A 20,706-nucleotide genomic window follows, 5' to 3' on the forward strand; every position below is an offset into this window, starting at 1 on the left:
TGCTAAAAGGTAGAAGAGGCGTATACGGGGTGAGAAAGTGTTGGGTTTACCGTAGCTTTATTTATTAATCCGTATCAATTCAAGTTACCCTCTCATGCGTACACCACACACATCAGTTTCATACATTACTTAATCTACGCAGTCATACATACAATAACAATCATACACACACACACACACGCACACACATTCTCTCTCGCTCAATTAAAAAAACATACTAAATATCACGTTCATTCGCTTACACGATCTGATTTTTTCATTAATTCACACCTAATCTTACACATACCTTTAAATACCACCCCATCGATTTTACACACCCCCCTCGCGCAGTTTTTTGTTATCCTCTTTAGTATCATATTTCCAACATTCATCCCGTTGTTTATCGCGTGGATTTAGATTCCTATTAGTAATAGGCAAAATACCACCCAATCCGTTTACCCTCGGAGATGAGAAGCACGAATAACATACTTTTTTTTATCAACCCTTATGCTCGTCCATCCACACTCAACCATTTCCACCGCGATCGCGTTCATCCACACGCTGTCCACGCTCACAAAACGCTCGAGGAAATAGTGCATACATAGTATCATCTCATATAAACGCAATCCGTGTATTCCTTCGCACAACGCGCAAACAACAACACGCACACTGCCTCGATCATTCGGTTTCACATGTTCTTTTAACGCAATCATACATACTCTTTCGCTTTCTCTCTTTCTTTCTCTTTCTCTTTCTCTCTCTCTCTCTCTCTCTCTCTCTCTCTCTCTCTCTCTCTCTCTCTCTCTCTCTCTATTTTTTTCTTTCTTTCTTTCTCTGTATCTCGGCCTCTCGTTCTCGCACGCTACTTTCTCCATTTACATCCTCATTTTTTCATTAATTTTTTTCATCATGCACACTCAGCACATACACCATCATACGCATACACACACTCAGCACCTATCTATTCCACATACAGCATAGATCGCGCACACACACCAACCACACCATTACTAAATTCGCATGACTTTACCGTACTTTTTTTGTTTTTTTTGTCTTTTCTTGAGCTACATACTACGAGTGTAATGGTATCTGATAATTGGTTTACTCATTCCCTATACTGTTGTGTAGTAACTATTATGTCGCTTGGCAATCTGCTTCGCAAACTCCGGATATAGTGTGGGATCAAAGATTCATCATCGTAATTATTCCGCACAGTACAGAATGGAATGGAAAGGGCAAAATTATAACCATAGAACAGATGGAGAGGAAAACGGGGAAAAAAGAATTTATGGTGTAAAATCAATCCGATAAACGCAGAAATATGTAGTCAGCGCAAACGAGAACGGGAGCGTTCCACGCTTTTTGAGCATAAAAGTTTCTAAATTTTGTATGACAAACAGTTTCACGTCCTGTGTCACAGGTGTATGGAAGGGAGGAGGAGCGGTTCTAAGGATATGCAATGTGTCCCATTTTCCAACTGTTTTTACAAAAACCAACTGCGCGGAACTTCACTCGGTCAGATTGTTTGATTAAGGAGAGGATGCATAAGGATGAGAAAATAAAAACAAGAAAAAGAAAACTTAGCTTAAAGCAAACTAAACGACGTGTGCCCACGGTGAAAGTTTGTGTTTTTCTTGCCTTCTGTTGTTATCGCTACACTACTACTCCTATTCGCTTCAGTCCCTGTTGTTTCTTTCCTCTGTTTAATGATGCTTTCTTTCACTATGGCACACACGTTGTATTGTGTAGTATTGACTCGCTATACGCCTGTATTAAGACCAGCTACCTATCCCAACCTAGAGCGATAGTGCAACATCCTACAGATTTCAAGAGCCTCTATGTGTATACCACCCTCAGTAATATTTGAATGGATGATGCATGGATCTCGTTATCGATTCGTAAACTTTCTGGTTCCGTTTCTGATTTCAGCTGCACATAAATATAATTGTGAAAGTGTAACCTACATCCCATTATTGCTCTATTGCTCATCTATTTATCTACTTAGGTGCAGCAGGTGCGAACTAACTTTCTGTTTTCTTTTTCTGAAGTTCCTAACCAAATGTGGTTTACTACTACTAGCTGTCAAGGAGGGTGTTGTGTTTTAATAATCACGATTTTTACTCTTACAATCGCAATCGTTCGATGCCCACCTGCATCCGATTGATCACAAGCGGCAGATGGTAATTCGAATCTGTATGTGTGTGCTTGGCTTGTGATCATGAACGTAAGCCATGAACACTACCCACACCTAGCAAATTACAGCAAAACTACGAAAGCTTAGTTCCGCTGGGATAGATCATGGGAATCAAGAAGGCAATTAGAACAGGTATTTAACGGGATTCGGTTTTGGAATTGTTTATGTGTGTTCATTAATGGTAAAAAAATAACAATACATCAGAACAAACGCGATAACAAAAATGTGTTCAAACTAGTGTGTTAATGTATATGTGTAGAGCGGTTGTGTGTGCTTCATCTCTTAATCGTATAAGCTCTTTTAAAGATAATTTAATTTAATCGATAGAATTCCTGCACTGAGAGACATACATCTAGAAATTGTTTCTATTTCATTCAAGAATAGGGGACTTACTTGAGGACGTTCGATGTGCTTGTGAGCAGCTGGTGTTCGATTTTAGATGTTGGGAGAGGAGGTTGAAGAATCCGATGAATAGATGCTGTTGAATTTGCATAACCATGAACCAGATGGACGGTAGTGGCATCGGTCACACTTCGATAACTGTGCTTTGCCCTGTCCAGCAGAATTTGCACACGTCATGTCTGCGCGAAGTATGTATTTCAGCTAATTTTCCCAGCGTTACTATGGATTTTGGAAATTGCATGGTGTTGTGTTCCCCTTTCCGTCGGATGGTTGTTTTGTGATGGAAGGCGCGTCTCCTTTGGGCGTCTAGATCTGCGATTGCATCTGAGATGTTGCTACTATAACCGATGTGTGTCCAAGGTGAGCAGTAAAATTTTCTCTACGTAACGCTAATTTTGTGTTGGCTTCATCTGCAGTCGCAAAAAAAAAGCAACAATGTAGCGCCGCTTGGTGCTGGGTGTGACGATTGTAGTAAAAGTATCTATACAGGTTGAGAGCGAGTACAATTTATGTTGCAGGAACGGTGGTGGTTGGTGTAGCCCCGCTACTGTTGGCGTAGCTAATTGTGTTACCATTAATGCTGAGTCCGAATCTGCAATGAGCGACGAGAATCAATTTACGGATGGCTTGGGGTTGGCTACACGAACTACGGCCGAGGCAATAAAGCAGGAAAATTACAGTACCCCCAACACGTAGCGATTATGTTCACAAACGGTCATGTGCGGAGCTATTGTGTGATGAGCTAAAGTGAGTTGTGAGTTGTAGTCCTATATCTGGCACATTTCATAAGCTACGACTGAGTGGACTGTATGAAGAAGAACTAAATTTGCCTTAGTATTATGGTGGACTCATATATATATCTATAGCGTATGATCAAATACTTCGTAGAAAGTTACATTTTGTAGTACATGGTGATAATTAATGAAACCTAGACTCATGAAACTAGTCAATCAAATAACATCCACAAATGTGTCCCGCCCGACGAATATCTCAAAAGGATATACAGGAAGGGGCAACAAATTAGCAATATTTGGAAAACAATTTAGTAAAAACACAAACAATTGTAGTATTCAAGTTAGTATAACACACGAAGAATGTTTAGGATACAAACAATGTAACAGAAAACAATGAAGCTGAATGTTGTATTATGCTGGACGACACAAAGTAAGAAACAAATAAAAATAAAATAGAATATGCGCGCATGGTAAACAAAGCGATAATAACGATTTCATTGAAAACAAAAACAGGGACAGAAGCGAACAAGAATCCCTTTCCGAGCGGCCAGCAACATAATATAGGACAATGAATCCTCACCTTGAAGACATTTTCTACTGATCGGTTTAGCCAGCATCGAGAAGACTTGCGTTTGTATGTGATCGATGCCGGTGACGATGACGTCAGAGTATCAAACAACAGAGTTGGATCGATACATATTATGCATTAAAAATATAACATTCAAACACTACTCAGGATAAACGCTTCTCTCCTTCCCATGGTTTCGCATATACAACGAAGAGAGGGAGAGCGGGTTGTCCGTTCATACCCGCAAAAAAATGGCACCACATAACGTTCGGGAACTTTGATATCACTATTTCCTGCGGAAAATAGTGTTTGAAAGAATGATTGCATATTAACGTAAAATACAACACTTCCAGCTTATATACGAATTAATGACTGCTTTCGTAATTTTAAGTCGCTCTAGTAACCAGAAAAATTATCATAAAATATCCAATTCTTTATGATGTTTAATACGCGTATGTTGTATAGGAAAAAAGGACGTTAAATACGTAATGTTCATGCTTTGGTTGCCTTCGACGATCGTGGATCGTGTGGTTAACATTGGCCAACGTTGCATCACTTACCAACTCGAGTTCACCGGCAAATTCTTCACCCTCTTGATCTCCCGCATGGCCCAGCCGGCAAGTGTTTTCGTGCGGTTTGTGCGTGAGTTTTTGCCATCGTTCAACAACTCGGTAATGCTCGGATCTTCAACAAACTGCAACATCATGGGCCCGAACGCACCACACATATCACCGATGAGTCCGGCCGCAATCGCAATGTTGCCGTCCGAAAGCTCCGAGTCTTTCGCGATCGAGACGATATAGCTGACGATGAACGGAACGTGTGGCAGGAGTGCGTTAACGTCTTCCAATGGCTGCTTGTCCGAGCCCTTCAGACCCTGCACAATGCCAGTGTACGCTTCCAGCACGCTTTCGCGCAGCTCGTTCAAATAATCAATCATGTCGTAGTCGTGTTGATCGATCTGTACCTGGGTGGCTGCGGCAAGCATCGGCAGCACAACGTTCAGATACTTCTTGAAGTCTGGTCCAATGCCAAGCGCCATGTCACCGAAAACGGTTAAGATTTGCGGCTTGACACTGCGGTGAAGGTTCGGGTTGCTTAGGTTCTGCAGCAAGAGCGTCATGATGTCGTCACAGTAGGGCAGGATCTTACTCTTTAAGCCTCGGCAAATGTCTCCGGCCAGGCCAACTGCCGTACAGCACACCTGATACTCCTGGTGGCTCTTGAGGCCCATGTACAGATATTCCTTGAACGCATCCATATACTTGATGAACTCTTCACCGAGCAGGTCCACCAGCGTCGAGACGGCCATCAACGCATCCTCTTGGACGCCGCACACTTTGCCCGAGCTGGAACTGAACATCGTCAGCAGTGCGACCATGATGGCGTCCGAAATTTGCGGTGCATCCTTGGCGTCTACCTTGCGCAGCACTGACTGGAGCGAGGCGCACAGCAGCGACTGCAAGTCGTTGAATTGATGCCGATCACTGTGCGAGGAAATGTGCGATTCCATCTGCAGCACGTGATTGATGCGCTCCAGAATCACCATGGTCGTGCGCTGCACCGAAACGTAGCAATCTTGCGGCGAGTTTTTCACCATCTCCATCAGCGCTTCGTAAGCGGAGGAGCGCAGATTGCCCTGACCACCATCCGGTCGGTCGGTTGCTTCCAGCAGGCTCGTGATGATGAAATCGAAGTACTTCGACAGACAGTACGTCTGTGGCGGATCATCCTCGATGTTGACAGCCTCGTAGGCAGCATCGGACAGACCGGTGAACGCCCAGCAAACATTGGTGGCTACGCGCGGTTCCGCCTTCAGACCGTTGAGAAGCGCCTTCAGCAGCGGCTCCAGATACACCTCCTTGATCGCCACCTCCGGGATGACCTCACAGATGCGTCCGAATGTCCAGGCGCACGTGTCGCGCACGATGACACTCTCATCGTACATCAGCTCAATTAGCGTCGGCATTGCCTGTTCGAGCATCGGTTTCAATCGATCCGTCTCGAGAGCGCTCAGTATCGAACCGAACACCATCACGGCCGCATCCCGGAAGCGCCAGTTTGTCGATTTGATGTTCGCGTTCACGAACGGCAATACGTGCGGCACGATCTCTTCGCCGCAGCACGTGGCGAGCAGCATTAAGCACACGCCTGCCGATTTAGCCGGATTCCAGTCGTCCTCGTCGTCGAACTCCTCCTGATGGGTCAGTTTCTCCATCAGCACGGGCACCAGATACTGCAGGGCACCACGGGCATAGTACTTCGAGACGCGGTTCGGCAAACGACCCGTCTCGGACGCCTCCTGGGCCTCGATCGCTAGATCAATCTCCTCGTCGCTGACGTTCGACCAGAACTCGATGCCCTGCAACGCGATCTGTTCGTTCTCCGACTTCATCGCCTCGAGCGTGATCGGGAAGAGGGCCTGCGCCATGTACGCCTCCATGTGCTGATAGTAGAGGGTCAGAATGCGCACCAGACACTGAAGCGCAGCCACACAGATCTGCGTATCGGTCGATTGCGTCGCCTCACACACCACCTCCATGATATAGTTCCGCTCCGCCGTCTCCTCAAAGTTGGCCTTTGTGAATTCAAGCGAATTGTGGAGCGCATTCGTTGCCGCCAACCGGACGTGGTTGGAGGGTTCCGACTTGCGCATACCGTGTATGATGGCGGTAAGGATCTGGTTTGACTGGTGTTCCAGAATTTCCGAGTTGATGTCCTGGCAAATGTATCCGATCGCTTCCAAGGTCGATTCACGCAGCGCTTCCGTCGATTTTTCGTTCACCACATTGTCCACGAGCTTTTGCATCAGGTCGGGCCACTGGTGAACGGGCAGATCTGCCACGGCAACGTACGCAACGCACTGAGCAGCTGACGAAGGGCGCGATTCTTCCGTACCGAGTGTTCCGAGAATCTATAGGCGGGAAAGGGAGACATCATATCATTGTATGCGCAACATAAATCACACATTCATTCAGTAGCACCGACTTACATTTTTTCGAATATACTCTTTGACATCCTCGGGAAATGCTCGCCAGCGGTCTTGATACTGTTGCTTGATCGTTTGATCTTTGCTCGTCAGGTGGTTCTTTAGCTGCAAACCGGCCGCCATACGGGCGACCGTCGAGTTGCCTGGGTACACCAGCACATCGGACAGCGCCCGCAGAAAGTCTGCCAAGTTGGTAGAGGCCGCCTGTTCCAGGAAGTTTTTCGCCGCAAGCAACTCATCCTGATCTGTGGAGACAGAAAGGGCATAAACCGTTTATTCGTGGAAACTTGCCATTGTTTGCCAAAGCAGACAGGCAGACCAGAAATGTGAGATTCATTCTAATGGTCGGGAATTCTACCACTGCCGCAAACTCCCTCGGTCAGCTCGCATGCTGTGTCCCATGTGAACCATCATTCATCACCAACATGCATAGTTATGTTTAGCGAGATCGACTGTTGCTTTGCCCACACACACCGATGGCGCAAGAGACATTTAAGTGCCCCTCGCGAAAGGAAAGGGAACGCCATTGCATTTCATCACACTCGCGGTCCACATTTTGCAGGTTATGTTGGCGCCCCGTACGCTCTCTATCGCTGTCATTTTTTCTCTCACTGCCGCTGCTTTTGCTCTTTCTCTCTTACAAAAGTTTCCTTTTGCTGCCACCAGGCGGAGCACAAAACGGCCCAGTCGCACATACGCGCATGCATGCACATACGCACACACACAAAGCAGAACACGCGAGATTGCACACAAAGTTACATACGTACAAGATGTACACACACACGCGCGCGCATATACACACACAGAGATCAACCGAAAGGAAGGCGGCTGAGGCGAAAAGTAGCCCCCGCGCAATGGCTCAATCGCCGATCGACCCGCAGCAACAAGAAGGTCGGCAAAAGCGGGGAAGAGAATGAGTAAATTCAAGGCAACTGTGTGTGCCGAACATTCAATGAAACGGAAATAATGCCATTTTCCAACGGTTCCGACGGAACACAGGGAACGGAAGGATTCCTGTGTAGCTGTTGTCTTTCTTTTTTTTTCTAGAACAATCCTCTCCAGTAACGCTAGAGGCTTTCCCATAGATCGCCGTCCCGTCGTCCTTTATCCCGTCGCGGACGCTGACCCCCTTCTTCTCCTGGGCGATCCAAGGCTTCGGGCAACTGTACAATCTTGGCACACACGCACACCTTTCCCCTCCCGGTGAATTCGACGATTCGCACAACTTACCTGGCGAGACGGTCTTCTCGAGGATTTGCACTATATGCATCATGGGTGAAGCGGGTGCTGTAGACGGTTTACACCAAAAAACAAACGGCTACTGGTTGCCGCAAATAAAACAAGGATGATGATGGTTTATGGAGGAGCTTGGCTTGCTCACTTGGGTGCCTCTTTTTCACTTCTAGCACGGGGGCGACTCACGCGCACCTCGCACAAACACACAAACGTAGGCACGCACTGACGGAACAAATGCGAAGGGATGCACACACACACGCCGTGGGAATTCCGTCACTCGTCCAACGAAGGCCTACAATGAACTACCGATTTCAGCGTAATATTTACTCGTTCCACGAAACAACAGAATGTTCAACAGATTTTACAGCTACAGCTGGAAAGAAGCTCTTCGTTTTTCGATGCGGAAAAGCGTTTTCACGTCAGATAATCGCTGACTGATTGCTTCGTCTTTTTTCCAATCTCCACCTTCTCGCACACTTCGAGCCAAACTTTTCACGGGAAGCGCTAAAAATTGACAGGCGCGCATAGCGTAGCCGTCGCCCCGCTTGGGTTGGTCGTTATTCCGGTTTATGACGTCACAGTTGTCTGGCAACGCACATCACTTCATCTCGGTTTGTCTGGTAGCGTTCAATCATGGGTGCACGACCGTGCATGGTGCTCGATTTCTGGTTTCATGCATTTTTCTTCATAATATCGCTTTAACTGAAGGTAATTCAATCGTTTTCTGCATGTCTATGTGTTTAAGTGGAAATGTTGTTGCTTTCAAACTAGTTAAAACTCTGTTTAAAGTTAATAATCGGTCATTTGAGCGTTTGAAGGACATCCCGCCACTTACATAAACATGCAAGCAGCCCTGATGCTTTCGGTTGTCAAACGTCAACATTGACCGTTAATTTGATTGCATGAATTTTTAATTTGAATTAACGACAAATTTGCTATCATAAATTAACTACTTGCGTGTTTGGTAGCATATTTTAAGCAGTATAATTTGAAACTCACCCGTGTCTTGTCGTTCAGCAAGTGACGCAATAAATCAAATGTGTAAAAAACTGATTTTCCGAGCAAAGTGTGTCATTGATGTTGAGCAAACTTAACGAAATTTCAGGGTTGTGCATTAAATATACCAACAGAAAATGAACGGGAATAACGAAGCCTGTTTCAATTTGTATTTTATATCAATTCTAACGAACTACACTTTAACGTAAATTCAACAAATATTGTTTCACCTTCGCCTCATCCAAGTTATCCACGATCGTCACATTACCACTGCCTTCGTTCATGTGATCAAGCACCAATTGGCCGCGGGTTAGCCGGCCATTCAACTCAACGTCTCCGCTGTACCGTTTACTTTCCACGAGCAGGTGAGGGTGTACCAGCAGCATCGAAACCAGCAAATCGCAAGGCATCCAAATGCGATCCTTTTCCGGCAGCTTTTCTAGCGCTACACGTTCGACCTGGTTCAAAATGTCGACGATTGTTTTGTTGCTATTCCCCAGCACGTCCATCCGCCACTCGAAGCTGGTAACAAGGTTAGGGCGCAAAGCCGTTTCCCATGGTATAACAACGATCGGACCTTGGTAGGCATTAAACGTGATGCTAGCCGATTCGGGATCGTTGTAGAAGTTAAATTCAGCTGCACTCTGCGTGTTACCGATGCCGTGACGATTTCCCCCCATCAGGTAGATGGCCTTCAAGAGCTTGCGTGTAGCAGGATAAACTTTCAACAGCAATGCAAGATCCGTCAGCGGACCAAGGTTAACAAATATCACTTCGTTTGGATGCTGCAATTGTAAGAAGCATAAACATTGTTATAAGTCTCTTTCGCTCCATTTTATGCTCTTAACCCTTAACCTGGTCTATCAGCGTGTATAGCTCTTGCAGTGCGTGTTGTCGCTCCTGTAAAGGAGCGCGTGTCGGTTCCCGTTCGAAGACGACATCTGAAAAGCCATCGGCGCCAAAGTACATCTCGTCCGGGTTTACCGATGGCTCGGGAAGCAGTATCCGCTCATTCGAACCAATGTATACCGGAATATCCGTACGCTGTAGGGCATCGAGCACTCGCAGCACGTTTGTGGCCACATTTGTAACATTGGTGTTGCCCTTCGTGCAGCAAATAGCGAGTACTTCCACTTCTTGTTTAGCTTCCAGCAGATAATACAACGCCCATGCATCATCTGCACCTGCATCCGTGCTTATCACCACCTTGGTGCGATCTTCAAACGATAAACGAGAGGATTCGTAAACAAAACCAAACCACTGCACCATCCACTGCACTTACCTGCACTGTTTACATTAGCCACTAATGCGCATAGCAGTGAAAGAACCTTGACAAAATCAAAGATATCCATTTTTTCACACGCCGTAAGTTCCTTCCGCCGTTAACAAGAGCTGATTGTAGATGATTGCACAAAATTTTGCAGCACTATCGTGCCTGTCTGACCGTTGTCAGACCGACTAGAATCGTAAAAGCGAATTGCATGTTTGTTTACGCAATGGCGAGCAACAGTTAAGAGCCCCCCCACCACGCGAAATCAATTGACGGTCGGAGAGGGGACCCTTTTCATTTACAGCACGCTCGTTGCACGTGTATTATCATTATCACATGTCAGAAGAAAAAAACAGATAATTCGTAACTACCAAGCGTCTGGAAATCGCGTTATCGCGTGTGAAAGTGCTACAGACGTTTATGTGTAGGGTTAATTGTTTTTGATTGTACCAATGAATCCTCTGGTATGGTTAAAGGCCTTTTTATTTCCTTTATTTCGGTTCGCTGGCGGACATACTGATTCGTATAGCTCACAGGCTTTGCAGCAATCCAAGAATGTAACTACCCAAATCCTCATCTTGGTTAACCCAGCTCACATTGCAAATCTTGTGCATACCGGGCACACTCGGCTGGCCAACCGATCCGATGGCGGCGGGTTGCTCTTCCGTTTCGATTTTTATATTAACAGACTCCACGTTGATGGAGTTGTTATCATTCATCGTCACCGTCCAGCCGGAAAGACGTTCGTTGAGCATGTTATACAGCTTCTCGATTGTGCGCATCGGCGGCCCTGGATCGTCCAGTTTTATCTTTGAGATGAACCTACGGAAGAGATCGTTTGATAGACTATGATAGTAAATTGGCACACATTGGCAGAACAAAGTCTTCCTTACCTTATCACATGCCGATCGATGCCGGCCTCGTTGAAAATCTCGTCGATGCTCATGAGAGAAATTTTATTATCCTTCATCACGAGAATACCGTGTATGATGCGCCGCCGCTTCGGATCCGGTGGCTGGGCATTGTACTTTTTCACCTCATCCTTCAGGATCGACAGTGACGTCTCGACCGGTATTTTGATCGGTGTACTGATGGTGCACGTCTCCCCGTTGGCCGGCGTGTAGCATTCAATTTTAAATTCCTCTCTAATTTTCTCCTTCAGAAACTCCATCTTGACCGCCTCGCCGTGCACGAGCATCACGTTGCGCGGTTCGCAAAACTGTATCAGCTGCATAATACCCTTGGCGTCGGCGTGAGCGCTGAAGCTCATGTATTCGACGGACATCTTCACATCCACCACCTGTCGGTTCTCGAACTCCACCTTCTTCGCGCCGCCAAGAATCTTGTGCCCGACCGTACCCTGCACGCAGTAGCCCGGCATGATGACCATGTTGTTTTCGTTCGGTGCCCACTTTTTGAAAATCTGCAGCGACAGCCCGGCGTGCAGCATGCCCGGCGTAGCGAACACCACCATCGCGCCGGGATTATCAATGTAGCCTTTGTCGAACGGTTTGATGTGCTTGAAATCGAACATATTGCGCTGCACGAACGTTTTGCGAATTTTCTGATTCGTCCAGGTAATGAACATCTTATAGTAGTTGTTCGCCTTCTCCGTCAACCCCACCGCAAAGTACACGGGATACTTCAGATTCATTCGCTCCCAGTACGTTTCCAGCAGTATGCAAAGTTCTTGCGCACGTCCAAGGGCAAACACCGGTATCAGAACCTTTCCGCCTTTGGCCACACATTCGTGCACTTTTTTGAGAAAGTCTCGCTCGCGGCATCGTTTCGAGTCACGGATCGTGGTGGCGTACGTACTTTCGGTGATGAGCAGGTCCGGTTTACATTTATCGATCCAGGCCGCGCCAAGGTGCCGATCCGGCGTCATATTGTAATCGCCAGTATACACCACCGACTGTGAGCCCACGCGAATCCAGAACATGGCAGCCCCCAATACATGACCGGCGTAGTATGCTTTTATCTCCAGCTCGCTATCGACCATAACGCTCTGATGCAGCGTCACCGCGATCACCTTCTTCATGCAATCCTTTATCATCTGTGGCGTGAAGAAGTTGCTTTCACCCTTGCGCTCCACGGCCACTTTGCGCATATCTTCCAGCAGGATCGGTGCAATTGCCTTGGTGGGATGTGTCATGTAGATTGGACCGGTGTAACCGACCATTTCCGTCATGTACGGCAAAGCGCCACAATGATCCAGATGGAAGTGCGATATGATCACGCAGTCGATGTGGTTGGTTATCGGTCCTTCCGGTATAATGAAGCTGAAGTCGGGGAACCGGCGCTCATCATTGTATCCCATGTGCATGCCACAGTCGAGCATTATGTTTTTGCCTGCCATCGATAGCAAAATACAGCTTCGGCCGACGTCCTGGCCCGCGCCAAGCGGTGTTATTTTTATGTCCGGCATTGCTGCGGGACGAATCGATTCACTCCAGCGGGTGCAAGGTTTTGTACACTGTTACTTCTCTAATCGTTTTACAAACTACAGTTCTCTGGTTAGGTTTCTTTCCGCAAAAACTCAGCAAAGTAAAATAATTATTTACGTTTGCCGCTCGTAGCAAATAAAAAAACACGATATTCTGTGAAACGTCAAATCATGTGGCTGACAGCTGGGGTTGCGCGCCTACCCAAGCAGCAATTGTACTGAGGCGGCGTTCTAGCAATATGTTTTGTTCGGTAGGAACTGTGCTACGTTGGCTGGATTATGCCATAGTAGCACAGTTGCTAAAAATATCACTTTGGTAGGTTAAACTAGTGGTCTCCAATATGTGGTCCGTGGTATGAACAGATCCACGGATGCGGAAACGCGTATAAGGCCGAAAATACACGACGCGCATTTAAACGCGTATAACAGTTCCGCCGAGATATCCAGCATGAGCATCTCAGCGTTTCCGCGGTAGCGCGTTCGAATGACATTTAATTTCAATGGCTGGATTGTTATACACGTTTCCGCGGGCACAGTTATATAACCAAAGCGCCACAGATTAAGCTTAAACGACTGGAAAATTGAATATCCATATAAAAAAAAATGAAAGCTCTACAACCACCGACAAACCGACGTGACACTTCGAACAAAAAGAGCTTCAAAAGTTGTCTCCTTATTTCAAATGAAAATACGTTAAACACTAGCGCCATCTCTATAACGATTCGCTTACTACACTGACACAAAGAAGAAACTGCTAAATCCCGGTTTTGTTTTTCTTCGCAAATTCAAATGCGTATTGTTTTATGTTCTTCTCACATCTTTTGTATTGATTTGGAAACTTATAAAATGATTTTCCTGGGTGTTTTGTCCAATAATTCTCACAAAATCTTGCCTCACACTTCCTTCGCAATTTGTATTTAGAAAAGTTGTTTACATCGAAGCAGCAGTGAACAGAGCTTACTTTGACAGAAGTGATCGCCTCACTGGTAAATGAAAGTACTTTCTTGTGGGACACTTTTGTAACGCCAGTGTCACGTCGGTTTGTCGGTGCTACAACTTCATTGGTTTGATCAATAGATGGCGTATTAAAACTGATTATTATATTGCTATCCTTTTCTTGCAATGTGTTTCGACAAGTTTCATCTCATCATGACCTATATAGCCTTCTAACTTTCCGAGCAAAAATCTATATGAATGGTCGTGTGGTCAGATACGTGGGTATCAACACCAACGACCATTACTCAAATCTCACTTGCTTCAGTGCTGGTAATTTCCATTGGAGTTTAGTATTTAAATAATCGTATCGCCGTTCTAGTTCTAGCGATGCATAACTTCAATGCGAAACCATACAACAGTACAGAGGAAATGAGAAAGCTCTCCTCTAAGCGAGGAAGCTCAACTGGTTGGGTATCCCACAAACAGATGGCGCCACCAGCTTTTTTGCTATTTTTAGAATGCATGAGTCGTTTGCCGTCTGCTAAACGAAGTCTTTCTATATTCCGTTTAGGTAGAGTGCTTGAGTCGTTTAGAAGCCGTTTAGTGGTCGTTTAGTGGATTTGTGGCACTTGGGTATTGTATTCCCACATGCTTCTGTTCTGGTGATTCACATTAGGGTTTAGTATTTAAACAATCATATCGTCGTTCTAGTTCTAGCGAAGCATAACTTCAATGCAAAACTAAACAACAGTGCTGAGAGAAGGAAAAAAGCTCTCAAAGCGAGGAAAGCCCCACTGTGTGGCTATTCCACCAATAGATTTCCCACCAGTTTTTTTGTTATTTTTAGAATGAATCAGTCGTTTGCCGTCTGCTAAACGAAGTTTTTCTAGATTCCTTTTAGGTTGATAGCTTGAGCCGTTTAGAACCCGTTTAATGGTCGTTTAGTGGATTTGTGCCACTTGAGATACAGGCGGTCCCCGAGATACACGGTTAATGGGGACCGAAAACGACCGCAAAATACCGCGTATCCCGAATTTCCGCGTAAGTCAAATCTCGTGATTTCCAGCCCAAATATCACTAAATTTGCGTGTAATTTTGTAAGTAGGGGGTGGTTTTAGGCCCTTAATTAATTATTTGATATGATTTTGACTGAATAAAACAGTTTTAAACCTTTTTAACATCCGATGAAAACAAAAATTATTTGGTATTTTACAATGGATTTGTCGAATCAGTACAATTTGCTCAAAGAACTGTCAAATTTAGAAAACCGCGTATCTCCGAATCCGCGTATAAGAGGTACCGAGTATCTCGGGGACCGCCTGTATATCCTTCAAACTAGGCCATGATTAGACGAAGGTAGGCGAAACACATTGCAAGAAAAGGACAACAATACATTGATGAGCTATAAAACGCCATCTATTTTGCAAACCGGTGAAGCTAAGAAGCTTTCGTTTTTTTTCTATGGATACTTGATTTTCAGTCAAGTTCAAGTGATTGATCAGTCGTTCAAAGCTTAATCTGGGTACCCGCGCTTGGGTACCCAAGCTTTTAGGCTTTTTTTTTCTAGTTGCAAATTCAAATGTGAGGACAGTTTTCATGCATGACAAGGGCAACTACCATATTGAATGTATGCTGCTGTATGGCTTCCGGTAGCCCATTCAATGCCGTAAAACATTCAATAGTCTTTCGGTTTTCGTTGATATATTATTTTTTACGCATCTAGAATCTTTTAAGCAACAATAGCCGGCATCGCGAATAAATTAACACATTTTAACAGTCGTTTGAAGTTCATTTTGGTTTGACCGAGTCATTTGATGTTCATTCCTGTTAAAATAAACGATCGTCAAAACTGTTAACGACTGCTGGATATTGCATATAAGCAAACACGGGGAAACAATCGAACAGTATAATTAAAAGACTTTTAATTTGTATCGCATACGTTCTTGACAGTCGTTTGTTTAACGGCGGCATAGGACCAGTCGTTAAAATTAATAAATGAACTCAATGCGTTCGCGATGCCAAATTCTAGCAATTTTTAACGACTCTGATGAATTTTTAACGACTGTTAATTTTAAACCATTTCTTTCGCGATGCCAGCTATTACCATACAAAAATTAATTTTATTACATTTTTATTCAATTTCGTCATTTGCTTAACATTAGTCTAACATTAGCTTTACTTAGATAATCTCTCTTTTAAATAATATAAAAACCATTTCATTCGTAATATCGCAAATTAAAGCTATCTCTAGTACATACTCACTCTCTCTGCATTTGGTTCTGTTTCTAACGTACATTCTACATATGGCGGTGGTGGACTTTCATCCGTTGTTGGCACATCATGGCGTAACCGTGGGCTTCGTGTTAGCGTACCATTACCGTTTGGCCGGATACTAATCCAGGTTGGTTGCTGATCGCCACTCAGCCCAAAGGAAGCTTCAGGATCATTCGATAGCATTTGTTCTTGTTCTGATTGGTTGTGGGAGTTGTACTGTTCCCACAAAGGTTCTGCATCGGAAGCAACGCGCTGCACCACATTGACCGCTTCCCGCGGCTCGTCGCGGGTTTGTGTTGGCGGGATATATCGGTTGTTAATGTTTGCAAGCTGAGAGTTGCTCCGCACGTACCGGTGCTGCCGTTTGGAGAAAAGGTTGACTAAAAATTGACGTGTGTGCTCATGATTGCGATAGATTTCATCCTGCAGTGGTGCCGAGCTGGCTGGAAAGCGGTCATTGCGCGCGAAAACTGGCGATTCGTTCAAACGGGTGTCTAAAAGAGAGCAAATTAAACGATTATCAGCAACTGATTCTGGGACCTACAGTACATTCTTGATCAGACATTACGTTCGAACTGATTTCGACCACGAATTTCTCGTGTTAGCTCCCGCTGCAGGCGTTTATGATCGGGGATTTGGTGTGTCCGTTTGCGTGCCGATCGATTGCGACAGCTTCGCACTGCCCAGCTTACAGTGTACGTCGTGAACGAACCCACTAGTAATCCTACTAAGGCACCACCAATGAATACACCGATTCGAAAGTATCCACCACATTGCGCCTTCTTACGCGATAGTAGCTGTTTGTGCGCGTGGTACAGCTCGCTGTACTTTTTTTGACATTCGGCAAACTGTACGCAAGATTCTTTCGATAGATCATCGTCCAGCTCAGTGTAAGAGCAGCTGCGATTCATGAAGAGCGGCCAGTGAAGCTCTCCGCCGTCTTTAGATAGCGATGGTTTTGATGTGCCCCAAACGTGCTCAATCGCGACGTCTTGGCGGGAATTCTTTTTTTCCTGCAGTGCAGGATCTTCCATAATTCGCTCAAATCGATCGCCCTTATAGCTGAGGTCTGAGAGTACTGAGAGTAAAAAAGGTACAGTGTTAAATGATTGCCAATATATAAGTAAAAAAAAAAACTTGTCAATATTTACTTACGACAACTATCCACGATTAACGTTGGCACTCTCGTTTTCATCCATCGTACCGTGCTACGCACGTCTTCTGTTTTGCAATCCCACCGGTTATCCATCAAGTTGAGTGAGTTCAATTTGCGCAGATGTGCGAAAGGCACGGTAGATAGGCTGTTCATGATGTTCTTCGCTAGATCCAAGGACTTTAAATTCGGCAGATCGATGAACATGGTATCGAACACGTGCGGTATACGGCAGCTGGCGAGATGGAGAAACTGAAAGTATATCCGAAAAGGGAGGTGGGGGGGGCGTTAGTATTCAATTGAGAAGACAGAACCGATGGATACCATCTTCTAACGAACCATTATGGAGTAGCTTTTCAGGAATGGTGTGTTTGGCAACATCATAAAATTATTGCCGGAAAGATTTAAATCCACTAGCTGCAGATTTCGCTCAAACAGGTGCTCGTTTAGGTGCTCCAGCCGATTGTAGGACAAGTCGAGTGTAGTAAGTCGTTGTTGATTTGCAAAAGCGTCGAGTGAAATCGTTTGAATTGAATTTTCCGATAGGAACAGTTTAACCAAATTATCGTAGTGCTGTAATATTGGAAAATACATCAAAATGGGAATGAAAGGGAAATATGCTGGTACTAGCTAAAAAATGGCTGATATGTTTTGAGATATCTTACTCAATTAATAAATGTATCTAAAGTTGATTATAATCTGAAGAATTCGATTTTTTTTTCTACAAAAATATGTTCGTAAGGACTATGAACAAATTTCTATAATTAAATTAGTTACGATCAAGGATTTCTGTCTAATTTTAATTTCTGACATAAAAGGCAAAAACCAAGTGAAATTTTCATGTTTGTAAAATGCTGACTGTGCCATAGAGTTTTTTTTTGTGTAAAATTATTTACCATGAAGTTTTCATTTTCGATCGTTGATATGATGTTGATGCTAAGATCAAGAATTTCCACATCGTACGGTACGTCGGTGTAGGTGTTGATAAGCTTTTCATTGCTATACAAGAGACGAAGGAAATAGAAAGAATAAAATGCATGAGTGAGGGAGAAAGCGAGCGGTTGCCATTGCTCAATCGTTGCTCGAAGATAAGACAACGCTCACTGACTAACAGCGTTGAGTCAACCAAAACTTAGGCTCAGATACAAAGGGATATATTTTCAGTTCGCACATACCTACAGTCTGCCCGTTTTAGATCTTCAATCACATCACAGCTACATATTTTTGGACAGAATTTACTACCACCTTCACTGCCGCTAGCTAACACTACTGCGGAAAGCTTTGTCGTAAGCAGTATAACGCATACCACTGTACGAAAAGTATTCGAGTCGTAACCTTTTTCCCTCATTATGATATACACTTCAGCTAGTCACGCGGTAAAAACAGGTGAAGAGAGCAAACAGATGACTGTATAATGCCAAAGAGCAAGAGAACGAGAGAAAGGGAGAGAGAGAGAGCGAGCACAAACCGGAAGTATTTTCCGAGTGTATTGTTTCGTTTCAGCGTTCGATTGTTGTCGAAATCGATTGATGAGCTGTCACTTAGTTAATCGGTTCGGGTGTAGATCGGTGATCTTACACGTTACATTGCACCGGTTTTGCCACTTGTCACATTTTTCTCACAGCATTAGCACGCGTGCACAGCAGCTTCCACCAAGCCAACGTAGCAAACCTTCCGTCTTCCGGAGCGGAGGAACAGAAACGCACTGGTTGCTAATGTCGTTGATCGAATTTTTGTCCTCCATTGAAGCCACTGTTATCGTGTAGGACTGTGGTACCGTCGATGTTCTACCTGCTGTTGATAAGATAAGCTATGGGGTCCATACGATGCGTGTACCCGCTAGAGGCCCACAAACGGTGCTGTGGTTTGAAGAAACAAACACACGTACGGTGCGGTGTGATAACGCACACTAGAGAGCTGTTTCTAACACCGATCACCACGTCCGTGTCCGCATGTCGGCGTGGGTGGCTGTAAGTAAGACTGGGCTTCTGGGTAAATAGAAAAATGCACTGGCTTCGTACGCACAGGTGTCCGAAGGTAGCAGCAATTGTTGTGCCTGTTTGCCGCTTTTTCGGATGAGTCATGTTGGGTCGTGTTTGAAACACGTGAATGCATATTGCCGTTGAAGTGATAAGAAGCCGATTGTACACTGATACAGTTTGCTTTTTGACCGGCTTCAGATATCGATTGGGAAAATACAAAATTGGCAAAAGGTAGCGTGGATTGGTTAACGTGTTTCTTAGTTAACGCGTTTCTCTACATATTCTAACCATACGGACCGTCCTCGACCGCAGGCAAGTCCTTGTATGTTGACTAGTGATGGGTATCTATCTATTTGGCGTAACGTCCTACGCGGACATGCCGGCCTTTACAGGCTTTCAAGACTTAATTCATTACCACGCAGCCTGATAGTCAATCCTTGCTACGGGGGGACGGTCCATTCTAGGCTTGAACCCATGACGGGCATTTTATTGAGTGGTTCGAGTTGACGACTGTACAATGGGACCCCGGACTAGTGATGGGTAAAGTTAGCAAAAATCCGGAGTCGACTCCGATCCGACTCCGATAAATTCGGAATCGACTCCGGAAGCTAGGTCCGCCCTGTATTATCCTGAGTCGTTCGGAATCGTCCGTAATCGTCCGGAATCGCCCGGAATCGCGTGAAGTCGTTCGGACTCGTTCAGTGTCGGAGTCGTCCTGAGTCGTTCGGAGTCGTTCGGAGTCGTTCGGAGTCGTTTGGAGTCGTTCCTATATACGACGACTCTGGACGACTCCGACTCTAAACGACTCCAAACGACTCCGAACGACTTCGGACGACTCTGGACTACTCCGGACGACTCCGATTCCAAACGACTCCGAACGACTCCAAACGACTTCGAACGACTCCAAACGACTCCGAACGACTCCGACTCCGAACGACTCCGGGCGGCTCCAGTCAACTCCGGGCGACTCCGACTCCGGGCGGATCTAGTGGTTCCATTTTGCTGGAATGTTGGAATCTGGAATCTGACTAATAATAGTCGGAGTCGGATCGGAGTCGTGGGTGCGCTCCGGAGAGCACATCACTAATGTTGACTGCCTGTGTATGTTTTCTCTTCTTCTTCTTCTTCTGATTTTGACCCGTGGGTGCAGCGGGTGTGCTAGGTCGCAGTCGGAATCAAATCCGACCCGCGGGTGCTACGAGTTCGAGTCGTCCCGAATGTTTAGTAGGTTCGAGTATGCATAAACGACTCCGACCCGTTGGTGCCGTTAGTTCGAGTCGGGTCGGGTCAAGGTAGGTTCGGATGGCTTACGGATGACTTACGGATGGCTCCGACCCGTTAGGTTCGGGTCGACCCACCCATCACTAATAACAACAATGTATTATGGACTTACCTTTACCACTAATGGGTTTGTCTATCAGAGATTATTGATTACCCATGGCATGATGGTCAGTACTTAGTGATGGTAGATGGTGTGGGAAGGTCCTCACGGTTCAAACGGGGTTTGAGCGAGGTGGGTTATTGTAATATGTTTATTTAGTAAAAGT

The 20,706-nt window shown here is 45.3% G+C and overlaps 4 protein-coding genes across 8 annotated transcripts; all 4 read right to left on the minus strand.

Annotated features, from left to right (window-relative positions):
- Window positions 1–740: 740 nt before the first annotated feature.
- Window positions 741–8,647, minus strand: LOC1279333 (importin subunit beta). 3 transcript variants are annotated; one of them, XM_061658030.1, is made up of 5 exons: window positions 8,097–8,618; window positions 6,870–7,111; window positions 4,438–6,791; window positions 3,890–4,170; window positions 741–3,167 (listed from the first exon to the last, which is right to left on the minus strand). In XM_061658030.1, exons 1-4 carry the CDS (start codon window positions 8,137–8,139, stop codon window positions 4,164–4,166), a joined length of 2,646 nt encoding a protein of 881 aa, XP_061514014.1. In that variant the 5' UTR covers window positions 8,140–8,618; the 3' UTR covers window positions 741–3,167; window positions 3,890–4,163. The 3 variants fall into 3 exon arrangements, with proteins under 3 accessions (XP_061514014.1, XP_061514015.1, XP_061514013.1); XM_061658031.1 differs by lacking the exon at window positions 3,890–4,170 and having other exon boundaries at window positions 8,097–8,647; XM_061658029.1 differs by lacking the exon at window positions 3,890–4,170 and having other exon boundaries at window positions 741–3,155.
- A 607-nt stretch (window positions 8,648–9,254) lies between these two features.
- On the minus strand, window positions 9,255–10,770 carry LOC1279334 (nucleoside hydrolase). The gene is made up of 3 exons (XM_319041.5): window positions 10,381–10,770; window positions 9,954–10,315; window positions 9,255–9,883 (listed from the first exon to the last, which is right to left on the minus strand). Exons 1-3 carry the CDS (start codon window positions 10,448–10,450, stop codon window positions 9,299–9,301), a joined length of 1,017 nt encoding a protein of 338 aa, XP_319041.5. The 5' UTR covers window positions 10,451–10,770; the 3' UTR covers window positions 9,255–9,298.
- A 63-nt stretch (window positions 10,771–10,833) lies between these two features.
- On the minus strand, window positions 10,834–12,988 carry LOC1279335 (integrator complex subunit 11). The gene is made up of 2 exons (XM_319042.5): window positions 11,262–12,988; window positions 10,834–11,190 (listed from the first exon to the last, which is right to left on the minus strand). Exons 1-2 carry the CDS (start codon window positions 12,794–12,796, stop codon window positions 10,899–10,901), a joined length of 1,827 nt encoding a protein of 608 aa, XP_319042.4. The 5' UTR covers window positions 12,797–12,988; the 3' UTR covers window positions 10,834–10,898.
- A 2,874-nt stretch (window positions 12,989–15,862) lies between these two features.
- LOC1268683 (uncharacterized) lies at window positions 15,863–19,083 on the minus strand. Of its 3 annotated transcripts, none has more exons than XM_307249.5 (7): window positions 18,646–19,083; window positions 18,353–18,542; window positions 18,074–18,176; window positions 17,517–17,750; window positions 17,180–17,429; window positions 16,593–17,102; window positions 15,863–16,518 (listed from the first exon to the last, which is right to left on the minus strand). In XM_307249.5, exons 2-7 carry the CDS (start codon window positions 18,523–18,525, stop codon window positions 15,998–16,000), a joined length of 1,791 nt encoding a protein of 596 aa, XP_307249.4. In that variant the 5' UTR covers window positions 18,526–18,542; window positions 18,646–19,083; the 3' UTR covers window positions 15,863–15,997. The 3 variants fall into 3 exon arrangements, with proteins under 3 accessions (XP_307249.4, XP_061514501.1, XP_061514503.1); XM_061658517.1 differs by having other exon boundaries at window positions 18,353–18,584; window positions 18,756–19,001; XM_061658519.1 differs by lacking the exon at window positions 18,353–18,542 and having other exon boundaries at window positions 18,646–19,003.
- Window positions 19,084–20,706: the final 1,623 nt, after the last annotated feature.

This window comes from Anopheles gambiae, chromosome 3 (genome assembly GCF_943734735.2).
Source record: "Anopheles gambiae chromosome 3, idAnoGambNW_F1_1, whole genome shotgun sequence".
Lineage (NCBI taxonomy): Eukaryota > Metazoa > Arthropoda > Insecta > Diptera > Culicidae > Anopheles > Anopheles gambiae.

What these genes read in the sequence shown, in the direction of transcription:
- LOC1279335 (XM_319042.5), bottom strand. Translation starts at nt 12,796, where the DNA reads ATGCCGGACATAAAAATAACACCGCTTGGCGCGGGCCAGGACGTCGGC. An exon ending in ATCGATCGGCATGTGATAAG is followed by an intron (nt 11,191 to 11,261) that starts GTAAGGAAGACT and finishes TCTCTTCCGTAG; the next exon opens with GTTCATCTCAAAGATAAAAC.
- LOC1268683 (XM_307249.5), bottom strand. Translation starts at nt 18,525, where the DNA reads ATGAGGGAAAAAGGTTACGACTCGAATACTTTTCGTACAGTGGTATGC. An exon ending in CTAAAACGGGCAGACTGTAG is followed by an intron (nt 18,177 to 18,352) that starts GTATGTGCGAAC and finishes TCTCTTGTATAG; the next exon opens with CAATGAAAAGCTTATCAACA. An exon ending in TGGTCGAAATCAGTTCGAAC is followed by an intron (nt 16,519 to 16,592) that starts GTAATGTCTGAT and finishes GCTCTCTTTTAG; the next exon opens with ACACCCGTTTGAACGAATCG.
- LOC1279334 (XM_319041.5), bottom strand. Translation starts at nt 10,450, where the DNA reads ATGGATATCTTTGATTTTGTCAAGGTTCTTTCACTGCTATGCGCATTA. An exon ending in GGCTAATGTAAACAGTGCAG is followed by an intron (nt 10,316 to 10,380) that starts GTAAGTGCAGTG and finishes TATCGTTTGAAG; the next exon opens with ATCGCACCAAGGTGGTGATA. An exon ending in TATACACGCTGATAGACCAG is followed by an intron (nt 9,884 to 9,953) that starts GTTAAGGGTTAA and finishes TTACAATTGCAG; the next exon opens with CATCCAAACGAAGTGATATT.
- LOC1279333 (XM_061658029.1), bottom strand. Translation starts at nt 8,139, where the DNA reads ATGATGCATATAGTGCAAATCCTCGAGAAGACCGTCTCGCCAG. An exon ending in AAGAGTATATTCGAAAAAAT is followed by an intron (nt 6,792 to 6,869) that starts GTAAGTCGGTGC and finishes TCCCGCCTATAG; the next exon opens with ATTCTCGGAACACTCGGTAC. An exon ending in TTGCCGGTGAACTCGAGTTG is followed by an intron (nt 3,156 to 4,437) that starts GTAAGTGATGCA and finishes ATTCGGACTCAG; the next exon opens with CATTAATGGTAACACAATTA.